Source organism: Eptatretus burgeri, chromosome 1 (assembly GCF_056783735.1).
Source record: "Eptatretus burgeri isolate ZD-2024b chromosome 1, Ebu_testis_v1, whole genome shotgun sequence".
NCBI lineage: Eukaryota > Metazoa > Chordata > Myxini > Myxiniformes > Myxinidae > Eptatretus > Eptatretus burgeri.
Window position 1 is genome coordinate 38,003,835 of NC_140961.1, and position 22,732 is coordinate 38,026,566.

General features: G+C 44.3%; 1 protein-coding gene across 8 annotated transcripts in view; it reads right to left on the reverse strand.

The window, feature by feature from the left end:
* TAB2 (TGF-beta activated kinase 1 (MAP3K7) binding protein 2) overlaps window positions 1-22,732 on the reverse strand; it is a 117,648-nt gene that overhangs the window by 7,432 nt on the left and 87,484 nt on the right. For all 8 annotated transcript variants that reach the window (XM_085879785.1, XM_085879775.1, XM_085879766.1 and 5 more), the window contains 3 exons: window positions 15,335-15,772; window positions 9,712-9,869; window positions 6,921-7,014 (listed from right to left, as the gene is read on the reverse strand). In XM_085879785.1, coding sequence (XP_085735911.1) covers window positions 6,921-7,014; window positions 9,712-9,869; window positions 15,335-15,772 — 690 coding nt within the window. The remainder of the gene's footprint in view (window positions 1-6,920; window positions 7,015-9,711; window positions 9,870-15,334; window positions 15,773-22,732) is intronic.

Consider the following 22,732-nt stretch of genomic DNA (forward strand, 5'->3'; position numbering starts at 1 on the left):
TGAATTTGAGATGACCCAATATCCAAATCTGTTCATAATATGTTAGGCTACTAGTGTGCCAAATTTGGTGCTTTCCTCACAAAATGCACAATTGTTGTGCTATATTTAGCTAAGTTGCCCCACTATTTGGCCAAGGAGACAAGGCGTGATGGATTCCAGTCCATGAGGTAGTTTCTGCAAAAGGGCCTGAGAAAGCTAGAGGGATTCCATACTTCCATGCGTTCACTGGATGTGATGTCGTGTCTGCCTTCTGCGGTAAAGGGAAGAAAACTGCATGGCAGACTTGGAACGTCTTTGATGATGTTTCTGAAACATTCATCAATCTCAGCCAGCATCCAACATTGATTTGTGATCTTGACTTTTTTGAAGTTTTTTTTATTTTTCAATTTTTTCAAAATTTGGATTTTCAAATGGCCAATCAGGCAGATTTGATTAAAATCCCCTGGAGAACAAATGTGCCAAATTTGATGCTTGTATCATCATTTGCACGATTCCTCTCAAAAATTGCTGTTATCTGCCCCACTATCCTGTGTAATTGAAGCAACGATACCAAACCAATATCTTTAATTTATTTCTGCTGTGACTATGGCATATGTCCTGTCCGCAAAGGTTAAAAAAAAAGAAAGGCTTGGCTTGCCAAAAACCTTAAAGTGATAGCACAATCAAAATATCTATATATCAAACAAATGGTAGAAAAACACCCCCTTATAAATGTTTTGAATGTGTTTCAGTTTCCATCGTTGTGACAATAAAAACGAGAGTAATTTGACTGCGTGCAGTCGATGGGTATGCCTCTGCTCTCCCGCACAAACACTTGAGTATTGACATATTTGACCCTTGACCTTTATCATATCTGGCCCAAAATCTAATCAGTTAATTGCCCTGTCTAACTTTACCTTTGTACCAAGTTTGATGAAATTCTACAATTTGCTTCTTGAGTTATCGGACGGACAGACGGACGGACGGACATAATGCCTCCGGCACCCTTGGTGCGGAGGCATAAAAAAATGGGGGTTTTTAATCGCAGGCTCCAGAACTGCTGCTCTCAGCCACACGACGTCATCTCAGGACATCAACAAGCCTGACCTGAGACTTTACTCGGTCCATAAGATGGTGTCCAATGACAACCTCTTCGATGGTGGAAAATTTGAATGATGATATCTGTGCATCAGACAAGTTTCGAGTTCAATCCCCCTACTGATAAAGACACTGACCTCAACTGAGGATCCGAAATGCTGAAGGACATGCAAATAAGGCCACAAGCATCCAAACAAACCAGAGCCTTCTGATGAGGAGAACGCCAACACCACCAAACCGATTGATGAGGAGGAAGAGGAGGATGAATATGCTCATCTCGACTTGATGTGGAATTTGAGTCGGTCAGGCGTTTATTTCTTGATGAAGTGAATTTTGATGTTAGCCGTCAGATCAAGATCAATCCCCCCCATGTTCCCCCACCGGTCCAGTTCACGATGTTCATATCTTGAGCAGAGTATTGCCAGGGGTTTTACCAATTTCCCTAATTTAATATTACGGCTGTGGAAATTCGCAATACACCATAAAGGGTCCTTAGATCAGTTATGACGACAAGTAATTGTGTAGTTAGATTTCCCCACCGTTGTTTAAAGGGAATTTCCGTGTTCACCGGGCTGCGATCCTTTGAGATAGCCGTTTTTCTTTCTCTATCGTTATTTTGGACCAATAATCCCCCAACAACTCAAACACCGCCACCTTCGCCTCTTTACCTCCACAACTCCATCCCGCAAACATCGCTTCACCGCCATTCTCAAACGACGCCCGCCAACAACTCAAACACCACCACCTTCGCCTCTTTACCTCCACAACTCCACCCCGCAAACATCGCCTCACCCCCATTCTGAAACGACGCCCGCCAACAACCAAACCACCACAGCAAACCCGCCACCACCTTCGCCTTTCTCCCTCCACAACCATCAACCACACCACCTGTCAACACCGAACGTCGGCTGTCCAAAGCCCGTTCGGTGATTGTTACCAAACGCGTCGTGCCACGAGTGCACATGGATCCTTTCGGGAGAGGAAAAATGGATCAGGAGAGGTTCACGCCCCTTTCCGTCCGTCCAATGGTTGAGCGTCGGGCGGTGTGGCCCCGCCTCCAAACGCGAGCATATGGATCCCTTTTTGGAGAGAGAAACGGATCAGGAGAGGTTCACGCCCCCTTTCCGTCCGTCCAATGGCTGAGCGTCGGGCGGTGTGGCCCCGCCTCCAAGCGCGAAGCATATGGATCCCTTTTTGGAGAGAGAAACTGATTAGGAGAAGTTCACGCCCCCTTTCCGTCCATCCAATGGTTGAACATCGGGCGGCGTAGCCCCGCCTCCAAACGCGATTTGATCCGCGTATTTGCATATACGCCTCACCTCCGGGCTATATAAGAGCGAACGCGGTGAGGCTCTAGGTCAGTCGGTGGAGCCGTGAGTCTGGTGGAGTCAGAAGTCGGCAGTGAAGGATATACGGGGACGGATGGTGGAAAGGAAGAAGCTCGAAGCAGGCAGAGCAGACAGGGCCCGATCGACGAACGGGAGACGGAGCTCGGAGTGGAGCAGGGACGTGGAGGAGGGCTCGGGGCGAGAGTTCGCCGGAGTCAGTGCAGTCCCGAGGCCCCGTTAGGGGGGACCCAGCGTTAGCCATTCCCCTCTCCCCATCCCGAGCAACAAGAACCTCCCCCATCCACGCTGAGATAGCGCCGGTAACCCCGTCCGTTCCCCACCCCAACCGTGGTGCCGACCGAGAAACACGTGCTTGCGCGGAGCACGCCAGAGGGAGCTCCTTGGCCACGCCAGGGGCACGGAGTCAGGCGCGTTACGTTTACATTGTGGCTTGCCCACCATCGCGCCACGAGGGCGCGGGTAAGACCACTTCGGTGTCGTGGACCTGGCCGCTCATCCAGGTTCCACGCGCATTTGGTCCAAGGACCTGTCTGCCTCCTTGCCTTTGAGGGTGGCTTTTGTTTTCTTTGCTTTTTGTGTAAATGTATGTGTGGCGCCAGTCTTGTAAGTAAACCTGTATAAGTGTGGTGAAAATAATTGCCCTTTTTATTCGGTTGTAGCTCTGCGTTGCTTTCATTGCTTTGACTGTTATACATGCATTCTTACTGTATGGCTGTGAATATGTGCTTGCCTTGTCTGTGTGTGGAATAAAAGTGCTTGTTAAATTGTGACCAGTTTCGTTGCGCCCTTTCCTTCGTTTGAAAGTTCCATCTTGCATCACGGAAGGGATTGGTAGTGGGTTTAGACACCCAGTAAGTAATCTGAACCGTCGGGGTCGGCGATAACTCCGCTCGGTTATCCCCTTAGCGTGGAACGAGCCGCTTAAGCGGTTCGTGTCCGGAGCCGACCTGCGGCGTGGTACAACTCCTCGGTAGGCTACCCGCGCGGGTACTTAGGTATATCGACATTCGGCGATTCACCCTATTTCGCGCGGGTAGAATGCAGTCTGGGTTGTGGTGAGGTTAAACCCCCACCCGTGACTGGCTCCTGGCGGTAGTTCCAGGAGGGTCACGACTGAATTGTCCGTTCTCGTGGGCGACGCGTCGCGATTTGAGTTACGTGGCCAATCGCACGCCGGGCGGGCCAGAAATTCGTAACGATATAAATGTCTAAAATATATGCATTTCTTGTTAGTCAAGGTAGTGCCAGCATTTTCATTGCAAGTTCATGCCAATAATCAACGAAACCCAGTGCCGACAGGACATCGAGCAGGTGATGAGAAAGGCCATGTCACATGATCACAAACTTCTCTGGATCACGGATGATACCCTGGAAGTTGCCTGGCAACAGCAGAAGCAACAGTATGAATCGCACGTCACTGATGCACCACAACATAAGAATGTCCACCACATCGCATAGAGGCAGTTTGTGAGATGATGCTGGCACTCTCTGGGAAAAGACATTCGTGTTGTGCCTGTGCAGTGGGAATTATTCGCTTCACTTTCCCTCCACTGAGGGGATTGATAAATTTGTTGGCTTTCAGTTCAAATAAAATATTTACTTCAAATGATAAGCTAATTCCTTCACAATTTTAAAAGGCCCCAGGATATGCCTGCATGAATGTCTGGAACTCCACTGGCTTCCTACAGTACATGATAATATATATAAATATATATATATATATATATATATATATATATATATATATATATATATATATATATATATATATATATATATATATATATATATAAATAACACATATGATGAGTAAGTTTTATGAAGGTGAACCGCAATATGCACCGACCCATCACTTCAAGAGTTGATATTGTTCGTAACCTCAAAGGAATCTGGTGTGAAGTGAAACAAATCACGACTGACATTGCCAGAGCAGGCACAGAAAAAATTCCCTGAGTTGTCTGGACAATCTTGGTCCATTTGTGTCGTTTCAAGTGATCAGGTGGGAACACGTGTCGATATACCCCGCTCTATCTGCAGTGTTGCTGCACTTGATTATGACAAACTTGTTCACCATGATTTACTGTGCAAAATCACGGATTAATTGATGAAACAAAGACAGGGAAACAACAAGACGTCCGCCATTACGTGGTCGACGTTCAGGCCGGCTACCTCGTGTGCCTGAAAAGGGTGATAAAAGCAACAACAAACAGGGCTAGCGCGTAGTATTTAGGGGTCGTGTTCAGTACCTAAAATTATTTATTAAACCATTTTCTATCATAATTCGTCTTTTTTAAGCCCATGGTACTACCACTTTAATTTCACAATCAAATTTGATGTCTGAAAACCTGCTTTAATCTGTAGCAACTGTGGTATCACATTCCCAGTTGACAGGATTCATTGAGGGAGAGGCATAGCAAGCCCAAAACCTCAATTTTGAGACCAATTTCCACCTGACCCGTGTAATCCCAAAAACTACTCTCCTCTATTTTTTCTACGCATCCCTGTGTTGAAAGCACCTTTATATGTCAAAAATATTTTAATCTCATTCGACTTAAATACAAGGGAATGGCAAGGAAAAATGTGATGATGAGTTTCACCTTTGCCCCCTTAAAATTGTCATGAGAATGGGCCATCCTGAAGAGCACAGTGACTTTCAACGTGAGACCATCATAGGATGCCACCATTCCAACAAGTCAGTTCATCAAATTGCTGCCCTGCTCGAGCTGCCCCGGTCAACTGTAAGTGCTGTATTATGAAGTGGAAACGTCGAGGAGCAACAACAGCTCAGCCAGGAAGTGGTAGGCCACACAAGCTCACAGAATGGGACCACCGAGTGCTGAAGCGCGTAGGAAGGAAAAATCATCTGTCGTCGGTTGCAACACACCGCGTTCCAAACTGCCTCTGGAGGCAACGTCGGCACAAGCACTGTTTGAGAGCTTTATGAAATGGGTTTCCATGGCCGAGCAGCCGCACACCAGCCTAAGATCACCATGCGCAATGCCAAGCGTCAGCTGGAGTGGTGTAAAGCTCACCGCCATTGGACTCCAGAGCAGTGGAAACACGTTCTCTGGAGTGATGAATCACGCTTCACCATCTGGCAGTCCGACGGACGAATCTGGGTTTGGCGGATTCCAGGAGAACGCTACCTGCCCGAATGCATAGTGCCAACTGCAAGGTTTGGTGGAGAAGGAATAATGGTCTGGGGCTGGTTTTCATGGTTTGGGCTCGGCCCCTTAGTTATCGTGAAGGGAAATCTTAATGCTACAGCATACAATGACATTCGAGACGATTCTGTGCTTCCAACTTTGTGGCAACAGTTTGGGGAAGGCCCTTTCCTGTTTCAGCATGACAATACCCCCGTGCACAAAGTGAGGTCTATACTGAAATGGTTTGTTGAGATCGGTGTGGAAGAACTTGAATGGCCTGCACAGAGCACTGACCTCAACCATACTGAACACCTTTGGGATGAATTGGAACGCCGACTGCGAGCCAGACCGAATTGACCAACATCAGTGCCCGGCCTCACTCATGCTCTTGTGGCTGACTGGAAGCAAGTCCCTGCACTAATGTTCCAATATCCAGTGGAAAGCCTTCCCAGAAGAGTGGAGGCTGTTTTAGCAGCAAAGGGGGGGACCAACTCCATATTGATGCCCATAATTTTGGAATGAGATGTTGAACAAGCAGGTGTCCACATACTTTTGGCCATGTGGTGTACTGCGATGCCACATTTGAAGAAGATTGATCAAGTACATGTGTATGATTGCAACTGTTGGAAAGAAAGAAACTGGAAAAACTAGAACGGCGTTATACAGAGTGCATACCTCCACCAGGCCGAACAGTTTACTTTTTGTCTCCCAATTATAGGTTGGATCTGAATCCAGACCGAAACCAAAATTGAATTGGCTTGTTCTCGTCACCAAACCAACTCATCCACCAAGTTTTGTCACAACTCATTTACAACTTTTTGAAATATCATGTTATACATATTTTTTTTTCACTATCAATGGTGAAGATTCACTTGGAAAATGAAAAAAAAAAATTTGTATCTGGATCTGAATGTTCACCAAAATTGAATCATTTCACTCTTGTCACACACCCAATCTGTCCACCAAGTTTTGTCTGAATCTGTCCACAGCTTTTTGAGATATTTTGCTGTATCTCATTTTGGTCTGATCTCTCAATGGTGAAGAATCACTTAAAAAAATTCTAGTGTCCAGATCTTTACCAAAATCCAATCAATTTGTCCTTGTCAAACACCCAACTGGACCACCAAATTTTGTCAAAAACATTTTGAGTTATCCTGTTCACAGGCAACCAGACAGAGACAGACAGATGGGTAAAAACATAACCTCCACCCACCTTCAGCAGCAGAGGTAACAAAAAGTCTCCATCTCCGTGAGAGCTATGATGATGATTTCCCCCATCCTGAGCAACATAACAAACCCATGTCCTCAGAGGAAAAGAACCAGAGAGGAGAGAAAGTGGCTGGATTACCTCTTGCTGCCCGCAGGTCGATCTCTTTGGTCATACAATCGATGTCGATCTGCAGTTGCAGGTTCTTCTCTCGTAGGCGCTTCATCTCCTCCAGCTACAACAACAGAGTAGGGGTGTGGGTGGACAAATGGCATGATCTCATCTTCGTCGGTTAGAGTTAAAATCATAAAACTTTATTTCCACCACACGTGCTGTTTGTTTCTGCTGCAGTCTTCATTGGTCTGCAAAGTCTGCCCTTCCAGTTTGTTATTTTTCTTAATTTTATAGCTATGGAAAAAAACAAAAAAAAAAAACACAGGAGGGTAAAAGAATGATCGAACACTCTTTAACGTCGCCAGATATGCCTCCGCCCACATTATTACATCATTATACATACTTGTACCACGCTTGATTTAAATCCCCAAACCAAGATTCAAAATATTAAATAATTCTGGCTGCCAGACCATGCGTGCGATGAGGTTGAAATTTAAAACATATTCCCTATTACTACATGATCATAATTGTGGAGTTCCACATCAATTGATAAAGCAGTTCAAGTGAAATATATATTTTTTAAGATTTTCGTTCAATCCAATATAGCTGCTAGACCATGTGACCGACTAATTATCTTCGTGAACATCCTGATATCGCCAAGGCAAGGGGAACGTGTGGGTGAAGTTTCCCCTTGATCTGTCCAGCTGTTTTGGAGAAGTTTTTAAGGTTTTATTCTTCAAAAAAATCAGAGCTGTCAAGCCATGTGACCCATGACATCATAGGTGGACAACTTTTTGTTCTTTATGGATGGGCAATCATACCTGTAAAATATACCTGCCTGTGAAATAAAGTAAAGTTTTGCATTGATCTGTTCAGCCGTTTTAGAGATGATTTTTGAAGGTTTTTATGTTAACAGCTATGATAACCATGTGACCGATGACATCATCAATCCCCCCCCACTGCCCCCCCCATACAATTTAGTCCGAGATGACTCAAATTTTATTCAGATCGGATAAAGCATATGAGGTATGCAATTATGATGTCATAACGGCGCCACCTATGACATAAAAAAAAAAACACTTCTTACCCATGGGAAGTACTTAACAAGTGCCAGGTTTCAATTTTTTCCATGGAGCAGTTTTGGAGATACAGAGGTCCAAAGTTTTTCTTTTTTTTGTAACATGGCTGCCACACCATGTGACCTTTGATGTCATAATTATTAAAACATTCTATATGAGGAGTTTTTGACGTAGCCAGATATGGTGAAAATTTTGTGTCGATCAGATAAGTGGTTGCAGAGAAAATAGAAAATTAGCATGGACAGACATACGTACAACCCGAAAGCAATGCTTCTGGCGACCTCGTCAACAGAGGTATAAAAAATGGTGAAAAGAAAATGTACTGCCACGGGTCTGGCGGTTAGTTTTATCCCCTGTACCCAATTGTGGCGGATGGGCGGTTAAAAAGGCCAGGCCCAGATCGTGGAGCGGTTTTCCTTCGGAGGTGGACACGTGATCCTCAGAGATGATGGCACATGCGGGAGGGGCAGGCTGCACTGGCAGAGAGACGGATGGAAGCACAAGGGATTTATACTCTTACCCCACGACAAATACATGGACACAGCAACTTAAAATAAATGGGGATTTAATGAAAATAGAAATATTTACAAGGGTATAAGTCAGAATGTAATAATCCGTGAAGTCATTAAGCCTAAAGTCTAGGCGCATCTACACACTGACTTTGATACAGACAAGGGAAAAAGAAAAGCAAATCTTCCCTTTATTCTGGCAGTTAGCTTGGTCCAGAGATGGTCTCTATTGAACTTTGCGATCGATGCGCTTCGTCCTGCGTGGGTAGACGCACCCAAAATGGCGCCGAGCCGCTCTCTGGGCAGGAAACGTAATGAAGTAATTTGTGAGGCGGTATTCAATGCCAGGGCTCTCCAACCGCCCTGCGGCTTCATCATCAATCGCGCTTGCCGATGCCGCTCGCTGCTGAATGGCGCCGCTCCATTCGGTGACACACACGAGGCTTCAAGAACGGTCTCTCACAATCAACCAAGAGTCAATGGCCAGCGTCTTGCTCCACCACGCGAACCAATTCGTCTCAGCACGAATACAAGAATCGTGCAGTCTTCTTCATGGGTCAAAGGAAAGCCAGCTGTAATGCCCTGTTCTTGCACACCATCTCCTAGCTCCGTTCTCTCGGTTATAATGGTTGTTGGTGTTACAAAAGCGCAACTCCTTCATGGCTAGCTTGTAAATGCAAAAATGTAGGAATAGGTCACAGGAGGCAATCACATACTGGGGGGACGATTTGTTCGGGGGGACCTGGAACATTATCTCAGCATGTTTGCTTGTAGTTTTAGGGACGTGTTTCGCCACCTTTATTGCCGATCTTGTAATATAAAAACATTGGGAAAAGTCACAGATGGGCGATTACATACTGGGGAAACTTCTTACTCCCGAGCTAATTAACATAGCACCACCCCCTGTGTGGTGACGAGTAATATTTAAGCTCACAATTTCCCAACTTAATTTACATCGAGATGTCTCCGACACATCCACGGACGAAACAACTCTATTCAATCCCAACTTTGCTATGAAATTCCTCTATCTATCCCCACAAGCGTAACAGTAGGTAAAGGGAAAAAGTTGGGAGGTGGTCTCAATGGGCCACTGTTTTTGCTTATGCAATATGTGGAAGGCTTCACCAAGGGTATGATAAGTTAATTTGTTCTTGTATACATCATCATGAGACCAAATGTGGTGACAGGTATGCTGTGTGGGATACATTTCAAACTGAGGGCAGGACTCACACTGGGTGTCTGTGCTGATGACGCTCGCTGAAGGCGGCGCTGCTCGAGCTTCGTCTCCATCTCATTCACCTCTTTTTTGAGGTCCTGTAACGTCGCCGAACGCTGGTCAAGCTCCTCCTGAAGTCGCTTCCTCCTCATCCGTTGATGCTCCAGGAGAGCTGAATGCATTCGAGGAAAATAATACACGTGTACATATCATCGATGACGATGGCAGCGATTACACCACCTTGGGAAATAACATGTAGGTACGAAATCTTGAGGCCACAAATGAAAACTATTCAATGAAGTGGCATATATTTGTTATGTACAGTATGTAAATATGGTAGACTACTGCCATCTATGTTATGGGGTCAACTTTGTGCACCCATCTCCTTTGGCACTCTGTCATCCTTGCTCCCTTCTGTCGTCACCCAAGCTTCATTACGACTTTCTCTTTTGCCATCGGCAGTTTTTGAACTTCTCGTGGTTTGTTTTTTGTGGAAAGGTCTTGTATAGGAGTGACACGGGTATATTTCTCTGGTTTTGTATTTCAATGGTTTCAGATGGTTTAAATATAATACAAAAGTTTGAAATGTTTCTCAATAAAGAAACTAAGTGTAAGATTTGCATTTATTACCTATGCCACCGAAGGTGAAGGAGGTAATGTTTACACCCCTTTCTGTCTGTTTCTTTGTTTGTGTGCAGGATATCTCAAAAAGTTGTGGATGGAGCTGGATGAAATTTTGTGGACAGGTTCGGTGTGTGACGACGACGAACTGATTAGAATTTTAAGTGATTCTTCACCATCGAGAGATAGGGCTGAACGAGTACTTAGCAAGATATCTGAAAAAGTTGTGGACAGATTCGAATGAAACTTGGTCGACAGGTTAGGTGTGCGACAAGGACGAATTAATTCGATTTAGGTGAATATCTGAATCCAGCTCTGGATTCGACAAAAAAAATTTTTTTTTAAGTGATTCTTCACCATTGAGAGATTTGATATTTCAAAAATGTATTGGGCCCGATATGTTCTCATGGATCAGGCATTGCGTTGCGGAGGTATGCGCTCTACCGAGTATATGTCCATGCCAGTGCAGTAATACAAGGTGTGATCAAAAAGTTTGGTGAATGATGCCGCTACTAATGAATGCATGACCGTTGTTGAGGTCAGTAGGCGGAGCTTATTTTGTGAACCTTCTCACATGCCAGCACGCAACAAACACCATTTTACTACGTGGCAGTGCACCATGGCACTGCTTTGTGCGAGCACGTGCTTGTGGTGTCTGGCACTGTTGTAGAAAATGTCAAAGTTTGAGCAATGTGCAAACATGAATTTTGCTTTAAACTTAGCAAGATGGCTAAAGAAACACATGACATGCTTGCATCGATCTACGCAGATGAAGCTGTGAAGAATAGGACTGTTTTCAAGTGATTTCAAAGGTTTTTGGAAGGAAATGAGTTGCTGGAAAATGACAAAAGAAGCGGTCATCTGTCAACAGCACAAATCGATGAAAACATTGCTCAAATCAACACTGTAATCCATGAAAACCAATGTTTAACCATTCTAGAAATCGTGGAAGAGATCAGTCTTTCGTTTGGCTTGTTCAGGCCATACTGAGAGGCGATTACAATATGAGGCGCGTCAGCGCAAAGTTCGTTCCGCGCATCCTCACAGATGACCAAAAACAAAATGGTGTCTTCATTTCATACAACTTGTTTGATGCGTTTCTGATGCAACATTATTACCCCAGGTGATAACGGGTGATGCGTTGTGGGTTTACGGGTCCGACCCGGAAATGAAAGCACAGAGCTCCCAGTAGAAGAGAACCACGTCACCGAGACCAAAAAAAGGCACATCAGTCGAGATACTGATTGTGTTCTTCTACATGGAAGGAATGGTTCACTAGAATTTCTGCAATATACTGAAATTTGCAAATACAGCAGCCTCTTCCCTTGCTTCACACCTTGACATATTCCAGAAGATTTGTCAGAATTGTTTGACCAGCTTGTGATTTGGTCTTTTCAACCCTGACAAATCTCACTCTCACCATCTCTCTCTGAAAGGACCATCTGGCAACCCCCCTGCACCCATCTACTTTCTTAACAATATTCTTTTGGAGGTTTAGTCATTCAAACTCCAAGGTCTCATCATCAGCCATGATATTTCTTTGGCAAACCACATTTCAAAGTTGGCCTCCAAAGTCAACCTCCGAATAGGCATCCCCCGTCGTGCAAAGTCCTTCCTTGGCACACCTGAACTCCTATCCACTTACAAAGTCTTTATCTGCAGTTTGATGTAGTACTACTCTCCCCCTGAGCTGGCTCCCCTGCTTCTTGCTCCTTGCTCAGTTTAAACCTTCTTAAACCTTGCTCAGTTTAACGCTCAGCTTAAAGACAATTGGAATCTCCAACAATGAAGCCAAGTCTATGAGTCCATCAATACAGCATCACAGATAGGTCGGTGGTCACTCCGTCTTCTTCCACCTCATTTCTGGTCTTGCACACCCTGCTCTTTCTGTGTTGACCCCCCTCCCTCCCCCCGAGGTTTCTGCAGTGCACGCACGGTCCACTATCAACCCCCTTTTGGTTTAACTACTCAAATCCAGGATCACTACTCAGGTCCACTCGTTCGTTTTTCTTTTCTCTTGCCAATGAAAACAACTTCCACATTCTATTTAATGTCATTCTTCCTTCCACGTATTCAAAAAAGCTTTTCACCACCATCTCAGATCATCCCCAATCCAAAACCACAATCTCTTCTACCCTCGTTAAGCCCCCCAACCCCATCCCCAATCCTTCCTCCTTCCAAATTTCAAGTTTTCTCTCCTGAGAATTTCCTTCTGTATTCATCATGTCCACCCTATGCAGCATCTTGTCCACCCCAGGGATCCTCTCCTGCACCCCATTCCTCTCCACGTCCTTTGTTTGTCCAAGTCTCCCTCTATCTTGGCCTTGTACTCTGCTGTTGTTGTTTCCGCCCTTTCTCTGTTCCTTTTGCATCCTGTTACGTCCTGATCCGTTCAATGTACTAACTCTTCCATGAACCTCGACCATGTAAACAAACACAAAGTGAACAGCGAAACTGGTGCAGCGTTATTGTTGCAGAAAGTGTGAAGATGCAAAAAAAATTTTCTCAAAAATAAAAATCCTCAGAAAATTGCATTTCATCGATTATGAAATTTGATAAATAGTTGTGATAAATTTGATAAATTGCAACAATCGGGATAAAAACAAATAAATAAATAAAATTAAAAAGCAGTAAAAACATTACAAGAGGGATTGAAGACGGTACTAACAGGAAAGTAACAAAGGCTGCAGGTCTGCAAAAGCAACTTGGTCAGGAGGACAGCGGGAGTGAAGAGGGTGGGTAGGAGGAGGATTAATGAACTGAGGGAGGAGACCGACACGAGTGAGCTTCACAGAGAGAATGGAAAGGGCTGGCTGAGGTTCTGGGAATCCGATACAGATGGCGGAAGAGAATGCTAAAAAAGTGGCCGGGTTGAGGGAGCAAGGTCGGAGGAAAGGAGGTAGACCATGGCTGAGATGGGAAGAGTGTAAGGAGGGATGCAAGCGAGATGGGTGTGGCAGGAGAGTGGAGAGAGTTAGCTGGGGATAGAGATCAGTAAAGGAGTATTGTACAAAATATGGGGTGGCAGCCGCAGCAGCAGCTTGGTGTCATTAAGGTCTCACTCCATGTTATGGGAAATGAAGAGGAAGGGACTAAACCAGGATACAAACATCACTAACGCTTATGGACACAGCAGAAGAACTGGAAAGGCACTCAGTAGAGTGCATACGTCTGCCATGAGAACAGAACATATCGGGCCCAATACATTTTTTAAATATCATGCTATGCAGTCCTATATCACTTTTGGCCCAACCTCTCAATGGTGAAGAATCACTTTAAAAATTAAATTATTATCATATCCAGATCTGGATTCGGATCTTCACCAAAATCTAATCAGTTCGTCCTTGTCACACACCGAACCTGTCCACAAAATTTCATCCGGATCCATCCACAACTTTTTGAGATATCCTGTACACAAACAGACAGATAAACAAACAACCAAACAAGAAAAATGTTATGTGTTGTGCAGAGCACGATACTTGCAAAATCCAACCCACTCTCCAAAGGTTGCCATGAATACACCAAATTGTCCATTTAATTAAGATTAAAATTGACAATCCTAATCAAAGTTCAGGTCAATCGGATGAAAATTAATTATTTTCACATTGAAGTTGATGATTTTAGAAGTTTGACCTTTGACCTTTTGACCTCAAAAATGGTTTCTTTCCCAATTCAGTGATGGACTTTGCAAATCCCATTCAACTTTCAAGTTAATTGGATGTAAATTGTCAATTTTTCAAATAAAATTTGATGATTTTAGAAGTTTGACCTTGAGTTCACCTTTGACCTTTTGACCTCAAAAATAGTTGGTTTCCAAATTCAGTGATGCAATGTGCAAATCTTGTTCAAATTTCAAGTCAATCGGATGAAAAATTACTTTCAGAAATTTGACCAAGATGACCTTTGACCTCAAAATCAATTGGCTTCCAAATAGGTTGAGACTACCTCTGCAACTTGGTAAAGTTTCATGACGATCGGTTTAGAATTGTGAGCTGTAGGCGACAAAGACAGACAGACAAACAAACAGACAATAACAAAATCGACTAACCAATAAACTTGAAAAATCTTCGATTTTGCAAGTAACAAGACGTTGTGTGGAGCACGAAACTTGCAAAATCAATAAAACAAATTTGAAGGCAATCAGATGAAAATTGACAATTTTAGAAATTCGGCCGATGTTGACCTTTTGGTCCATGTTGACCTCAAAAATAATTCACAGGTTGAATTCAGTGACCTGAAATAGCCTCCTCAAATTTCAAGTCAATCAGATGTAAGTTGATGATTTTGGAAATCTTATCAAAGTTGATGACCTTTGGCCTATGTTGACCTTTTGACCTCAAAAGCAATAGGCTTCTTCCTTATGATAAACTCTACCATATGGTGAAGTTTTGTGAAGATCGGTTTAAAATTGTGACTTGAAGGTGATAGACAGACAAACAAACAGAGACAGACAGACAGACAGACAGACAGAATGACAAAATCTACTGTCCAATATACTTGAAAAATTTGCAAATAACAGAAAGACAGAAAGAAAGGGGTGAAAACATAACCTCCTTCACCTTCGGTGGTGGAGATAATAATGGAGACATTAGCTAAAATTCCACTGGCAGGAAAAGTGATTGAATAAACGTCACTCATCGAGAGATGAAGTCGTTGCAATATTGCATGGATCTTAAACAGATCATCTAAATCCACCAGAACTCAAAAGAAATAAATCTGTCAAATAGCAGAAACATATCATCAAAAAACCAAAATAAATGGAAATTAAAAAATAAAATAAAAAAAATCAGGAAAAAAAATTACAAAATGCAAATATTTGTGATGTGTATATATTATCCGCATAATCTCCTCCGCTCGACCCCACATTTACACATAATGCAGCAGCATGAACACCCTCCCATTCCCACATATACATGTAAAAATAGATTACCCCCTCCTCCTCCCCTCCCACAATCTATTTTACATGGCATCCCCAACCAAATTAATCATCAGCGCCAATACACACAAGCTTTCTACCTTGTGTGTAAGCTTGGTCATCGGAGCCATGGCTTGACTTTAGAGGGTACATTCCAGATGTTTTCTCCGATCCTGGTCCCACCAGCGTCGATGACCCCTCACCAATGACCTGGCTCCCAAATAGTTTCCCTTTGGACATCTCCTCAGACTCCGCGTGCCTCTCCAATGCCTCGAGTACGCTCGGACTCTCATATGTGGGAGAAGCGATGCCAGGGGATATGGCCGGTGGCTTGTTCGGGGAGACCGTGATGTTGAAGGTGTACTTTGTGTTGGGCTGCGTTACCACAACGCGTGCCGGGGAGACAGAGGTGGACTGCGCTACAGGGCCAATGGAAGTCGGGCGGCTACGAGGTGGCTGATGTCTTATGAGGGCTGGTTGAGCGTAAGTTTGAAGAGCAAGATCTCCATTTCCACTTGCAGTGCCATTTCCCAACAGGCCTGTGCGGGTGATAAAGGAACTGTTATCAAGGTTTAGCTGTGGTCAAACAAGCTACGGTTCTTATCGGCATCATCCACACTCAATAAATGCTTTTTATATTCTTCAAAGTGTGCTTTTTACTCACAACAGTGGAGTACAGTAAAATCATGATAAAAATGCTTCTTTCCTTTCCAGTTCTGTATACATAAACTCTTCACCAATGCATTCTCAACTTTGAAACAACAGCAAGGAACCTAATGGACAGACAGGGTTGAGAAAAGGTTGAACCAATCTTGAAGCAAATTTTATTTATCACTTCATCTTCCAACCGTTTCCTGGTCGTGGTTGCTTCCCTTGGTCCTGCGAGTGTTCCACTTCAAAAAGCTAAGTAATCCTTCCGGATTAGTCTTCGCTGCGGTTCGATTTTGTGGTATTGTGCACCAACTCCTGTGCATTTGTTTTCCTGCTCATTATATTGATTTTGATCCTGCATCTCAGGCATGGATCGTTTTGGGCCGACCCATTTTTTGGTTTCTTTTCCAACTGTTACCCATACCCATAATGTGTCTCCATCCCCTCTATCCCATTATTCCCAATCCTCACCTTAATTCCTACTTTATATGTTCTGTTTAATAAAATAAAGGGAAATAAAATAAGGACAAAATAATTTTTTGGTTGTTGAAAACCTTTACCTTAGGTTTTGTTTGTCTACCCCACTTTCTATTGACCACGTGTTCAGCAGTCTCCTAAATGTTGCCCTCATTAAACCGGTCCCTTTATAAACCTGCTTCAAAACTTTTTTTGGTTTTTCCTTTGTTCCCCCTCAAAATATAGTAATGAAGTTTCATTAATCATCGTAATTAATTGGAATTAATTCCCAATTCGTTCAGTCATGAGCTTTCTTTCCTCATATTCACACTTATTTCTCCTTCCCTCTCATTTCATCAATTTAAACATTTCTAAAAAGCAATATTAAAATGTTCAATCATCCGACATACTACCTCAACACCTTTCTCCCAGTCTGCTTTCCATTCTCACCTTCCATTCGCACCCATCCCTGCATCACTCACAAACTCGTGTCTCGCCCACCGTCGTGTTCATACAGCGGTCTTTCTTCGTGCCTTTAATAATCATCGCCATCCCAGTCCTGAAGTCTGTCTTCGTCTCTCTGCACCAGGAATCCTTAAATCCAACCCTTTTTGTATTGTGTGTCGTATGGTACTATGGCGACAAGCTCTCCCACGTCATTAACCTCCCCAATGTCATCTTAAGACCAGGGTTCCCCGATACTCGTTTCAAGTCCACCCACCCCTGCTCAGCATCCCCAAATTCCATGTCCCATCACCCCATCTTTGCTTCCGACATACCCTGCCCCCTCTTTGCTTCCCCAACATCCCACCCCAACCCTGCTTCCGGTTCGACAGGCCTGAACCCTGTTACAGAGTTACAGGTTATGTCAAGACCTCCATTTCCCACAGTCCATAAACAACCCTTACCCCTCATAACCCCCAGGAGTACCTTTGGCTGAGCTTTCCCCTCTGCAACTCCTACGTATTTGTATGTGTGCTGTACCATCCTCCTAACAAGGATGCCTCATTTACATCTCCCTCTGTGCGAACATGCACCATCTTATAACCAACAATCCCAACTCTCTTCCTCATATGTGGTGATTTCAACTGTCACCCTGCCAATCGATTGGGTGTTAATACTTCTTCATCGATTCGGTGTTGATACTGCAAGCTGCCTTCTCATGTCAAGACTGATCCCTTCATTTCCTCTTCTCCTGATATCAATACTGCCTGGGAATCATTCCACACAAGCTTGCTTTCCCTCAAGTACATATTTATAGCATCCAGGTCTTCAGTTATCACATCTATCCTCTCACCCCGGTAGACAGAATCCTGTGGTAAAGCAGTTGCTTTCAAATAACCTGCCTTCTCTTCCTGGAAGACAAATCAAACGGAAGGCAACCTCAGATCAATCCACAAAGCCCAGAACAAATGGGTGTCCACTCTCACGAAAACCAGAAAACAACAACTGGTGAACCTTAATGCCGAACTCTCAAACCTGTCTCCTTCAAAGGCTTGGTGGCACCTTGCAAGTGTCCGTCTCTGGTGTATACCCCCTCCATCCCTTCCATCATAGCAGATTTGACTTGTGGAAATACCGAATGCCTCAATTCTGTGTTTGCTTTCAAAACTAGCACACCCAACCTCTCACTCTTTATACCCTCTCGTACACAACTGCAACGGGACACTGTCTTTCTCACCTGAGAAGGTGGAGAGGTTTCTGGCAAATCTAGACTCCGATTCTGCGACAAGCCCAGACAACATCAGTGCATGCGTCCTAAAAATCTGCTCTTCTGCTCTTGCTCATCCCCTTTCTGCTCTGTTCACCAAATCTTTCTGTCTCTCTGGAAGTTAGCAAACATCACCGCAATACACAAACATGGTGCAAAAACTGATCCTCATAACTGCAGGCCTATCAGCTTGCTTCCAACGATAAGCAAGGTCATGGACTCTATCATTGGAATTTAAAATCCTGCCTTTTCTCCAATGGCCCAATCTCAGATCATCAGTTCGGTTTCAGAACCGGTCAATCCATCTTGGACATTCTGCTTCTACTCTCCCAACAATGGACGGAAGCCCTCAAGGTTTCGTTCCGAGGTCGGAAGGTCTAAAATATAAATACTTGTATTTGTATTCAGAGAACAGGATAAGATCTAGCATATACTGTACTGGAAAGTTAACTCTTGATTCCTGCCAGTTTGGATGTTTAGTAAGCCCTCGGGTTGAACTATTTCTCCATGATGAAGTATGAATTGCCCACTGCTTTTTGAATCTTGACCAATCAGAGCGCTTGCTTGTGTCACATGATGTGCATGATGTGCATGATGTGCATGATCGTGGAGCCGCGTCAATAGTCACAGGTTTGTCATCACATCATAGCAACCACATAATCATCTTTGAAGTGCTTTCGGCACTGCAAAAATGTTTAAAATTACCATTATTCGCCATTTTACTCCACTTTGATGTAGTAAATTGGCGAATATTTTTTTATGAAGTGGGAAGGAATGGAAAGTGCTTTCCAATATGTAATTGCAAAGGATCATGAGTGTCTTGTCCAAGTCGAGTACAGTGACATTCCTGATGAAGCAGGTTTTCATGTCACCTGTTATCAGCATTTTATTAATGAGTGTCTAATCCAACTTGGTGAAAAAAAGCGACTGAGGAGGAAGCTGCTGCCCACCTCTGAGTTTGAGGGGTTAGTTGAATGTTCTAGTTATGCATATGCAGTGGCCTCAGCCCCAGTGTGTGTCCTCTACCTCATCCCAAGCAGAAAGTGGAAAAATTACCTCCACTTCTTATCTGCAATGTGCATAATTTGCCACAAGGTGGACCGCCACATGAGAGTGTCTCTTAAAACAACAAAAGACAACTTAATGTGAGCTGAGACATTGACAGCAGGTTAATAAATTAGTCAGTAAATCTTCCAAGAGTATGAAACTATCAAACTTCCTGAATGAGTGAAAAAGGTAAATTAGTGTTCCCATACATCTGGTCTTTCCCAGACGTGCCGTCCTTTTCGGTCCTTAAATCTCGGTCTGGCCGAGTTTTTTTAAAACATCAAAAAATGTCCGGGATTTTGCCATTCTTTTCAGTTTTGCATTTTCAAAGGGATAAATTTTAAGATTTGGAATACTGTTTTTACATTATTGAATTGGTCTAACATTTTTGTACATTTTCTTACAGTGATAAAATGCGGTTATGTAATGTTTGGACCAGGACAGTTTGGAACAAGTCTGTACTACTCCGTCATAGCGTAATGGCCGTGTCCGAATATCGACACACGTGTCCACTTCCTGTCCAACTTCCCAGTGAGAGAGAGAGTCCAGTGGCATGCTCAGTCCACTATTCAGTGTCTTTTCGGAGTCCGTATCCATACCATACGCATTTGTTTGATTTTATTAAAGAGCTATTTAATATGCCAAGATGAAAGTGTAAATTCACTGCAGAACCAAAGACAAAATTCCCATGTTTTCAAAGTGGTCAAGAAGAATGGGAAGCCGAGTGTTTGGTATTGAGAGCAGGTACGTACATCCATCTCTGTGACAAATAAAGGTGCCATTAATTTACAATCTCATGTGGACTTGGACAAGCACAATATTTCCAGTAATAATTCAGAATTTCAACTGGAAGAATGGCGGTTTGCAATCAAAATTAATCGAGATCCGGAACACACCGAATGAGACTGCTGATACGATTGCTCAATACGGAAAGGAAACTCTTGAAAAGAGTGGCTTCTTTTTTTTCGGAAGGGGCCTTGGCCTCTCCCTCCTTTCGGAGCGGTCGCTCCCTCCTTTCGGAGCGGCCTCTTTTTTTTCGGAAGGGGCCTTGGCCTCTCCCTCCTTCCGGAGCGGTCGCTCCCTCCTTTCGGAGCGGCCTCTTTTTTTTCGGAAGGGGCCTTGGCCTCTCCCTCCTTTGGGAGCGGCCTCTTTTTGGGGGGGGGGGAATTCAAATCTGGTAACCCGAGGTAAATGCAAAGAATTTTTTGCCTACTTGGATGACTTTTCAGGAAAACTACTGGAAGCTGCCACTGAAACACGATGAAAGCATCCTGATGTATATCAGAGAAAAAGACCGTCACCCTTGAAGTCAGATATCATAAACTTTGCTACAAGGAACATTGCAGATTCCTGTTGAAGAAACATAAACCAAGAACTGCACCTGAGAGGTAAAAATAATCATATTGAATGCAACAGTAAGTTTATGTCCAATATTAAGGATGGGCATGATCTGATATTATACTTATGTAATTTCAGTTTGTTTTTTGTATACACTGTCAAGGCTCGTATGAGAGCAAACACACAGAAACGCACAACAAGGGGAGCAGGAGACTAGAGGAGCGGGAGAGGGAAGGAAAACAGTGGGGAAGAGAGACGTGAGATCTGTGGAAGGGAGAGGGACGGGGCGGGGTACACAGGGTAAACAAGATGGACGCAACAGGGACTTTCGCATCCTTACACGACAGGGACTTTTAGGAAGGAAAGCAAGGAATTTGAAGGAGGTGGGTCTGGGGTGGATTAACGGGGGAAGAAAAGATCATGGTTTTGGATGGAGGAAGGTAAGAGATGTTGGTGAACAGCTGTTTTGAAGACCTGGAGGGAAGAATGGGATTGAACAGAGTGAGGGAGTTTGTTCCAAAGGTGGAGAAAAAAAGGGGAATGAAAGAGTGAAGGTGAGCAGTGATTCTTGATAGTTTTACCAGAGGGTGGCGGACCTTGAGCGCCCTCAGGATATCTGGGGGGGGGGGACAGATAGCAGACAGAGCAGGGGAGGGGTGAGGCTGGAAAGGAGATGGTATAAGACAAAGACCACCGACCTGCCTGCGGTGAGAGAGTGAGAGACCCAAAGACTCAGCCTCATCATGGGAGATACCAATGATACTGAATGCTTTGGTTTCCACAGCATGAAGCCGAGAAAGGTGAGAGGTGGGAGCACCAGCCGAGACAGGAGAGCAGTACTCCATCAGGCTGTGGACGAAAGTTTTGTACATGGTCAGGAGCTCAGGTGTGCCAAGGAAGGACTTTGCATGACGGAGGATGCCCAGTTGGTGACTGGCTTTAGAGGCCAGCTTGGACATGTGGCTTTCCCAGGAAAGATCATGGCAGATAGTGACACCCAGAAGCTTGAATGAAAGGACTTCTTCCAGAGGATTGTTGAGAAAGTGTGGGGGGGGGGGGGGAGGAGGTTCCAGACGGTCCTTTTGGAGAGACATCCACTGTTTTTTTTGGAGAGACATCCCCCCCCCCATCTACTTTCTCAACAATCCTCTGGAAGAAGTCCTTCTTTCAAGCTTCTGGGTCCTACTATCTGCCATGATCTTTCCTGGGAAAGCCACATTTCCAACCTGATCTCCAAAGCTAGTTGCCGACTGGGAATCCTCCGTCGTGCAAAGTTCTTCCTCGGCCCACCTCAGCTCCGGACCACATACAAAGCTTTTGTCCGCAGCCTGATGGAGTCCTGCTCTCCCCTCTGAGCTGGTGCTCCTGCCTCCCACCTTTCTCAGCTTCAGAATGTGGAAACCAAGGCATTTCGGATCATTGGTATCTCCCGCGATGAGGCTGAGTATTTGGGCCTCTCACTCTCACCGCAGGCAGGTCGCTGGTCAATGTCTTCTACTGTCTCCTATCTGGTCTCGCCCCCCCCCTCATTGCTCTGTCTGCGATGTGTCCCCACCATATTTCCACAAGGCACTCAAGGTCCGCCAACAACCCCCTTCTGGTAAAACTACCAAAATCATGAATCACTGCTCACCTTCACTCTTTCATTCCTCTTTTTCCCCACCTTTGGAATAAACTCCCTCACTCTTTTCAATCCCATTCTTCCCTCCAGGCCTTCAAAACAGCTGTTCTCCACCACCTATTATCATCCCCCAACCAAATCCTCTATATTTTCTGGGATATTAATTCTTAGGATATTAATCTAGGATATTATTAATTTCTTGGATATTAATTATTTTCTAGGATCCCCGTTAATCCACCCCAAACCGATCTCCTTCAAATTCCCTGCTTTCATTCCTGAAAGTCCCTGTAATGTCCATATTGTATACCCTGTGTTCCCCGCCACATCCCTCTCCCTTCCACAGATCTCCTAATGTCTCTGTTCCCCATTGTTTTGTCCTTCCCACTCCCACCCCTCTTGTCTCATGCCCCCCTTGCTGTGTGTTGTGTGTTAGCTCTCATACGAGCCTTGACAAGGTATACAAAAAAAAAATTATCTGCTAAGATACTGTTTACTTGGCTTCGAAGGGTTGTCCCCATGATATGATAAATTCTCCATCCCCCGATGGACATGGATGGACAGTATCAAACAAAGAACGATCACATGGATGACTGTGGCCTCGGCCCCAGAGTGAGCCCTCAAAGAGAATGCTGATTGTAACTGTGTGTAAACTCACTGTGAAGGAGGGCTGTGCTC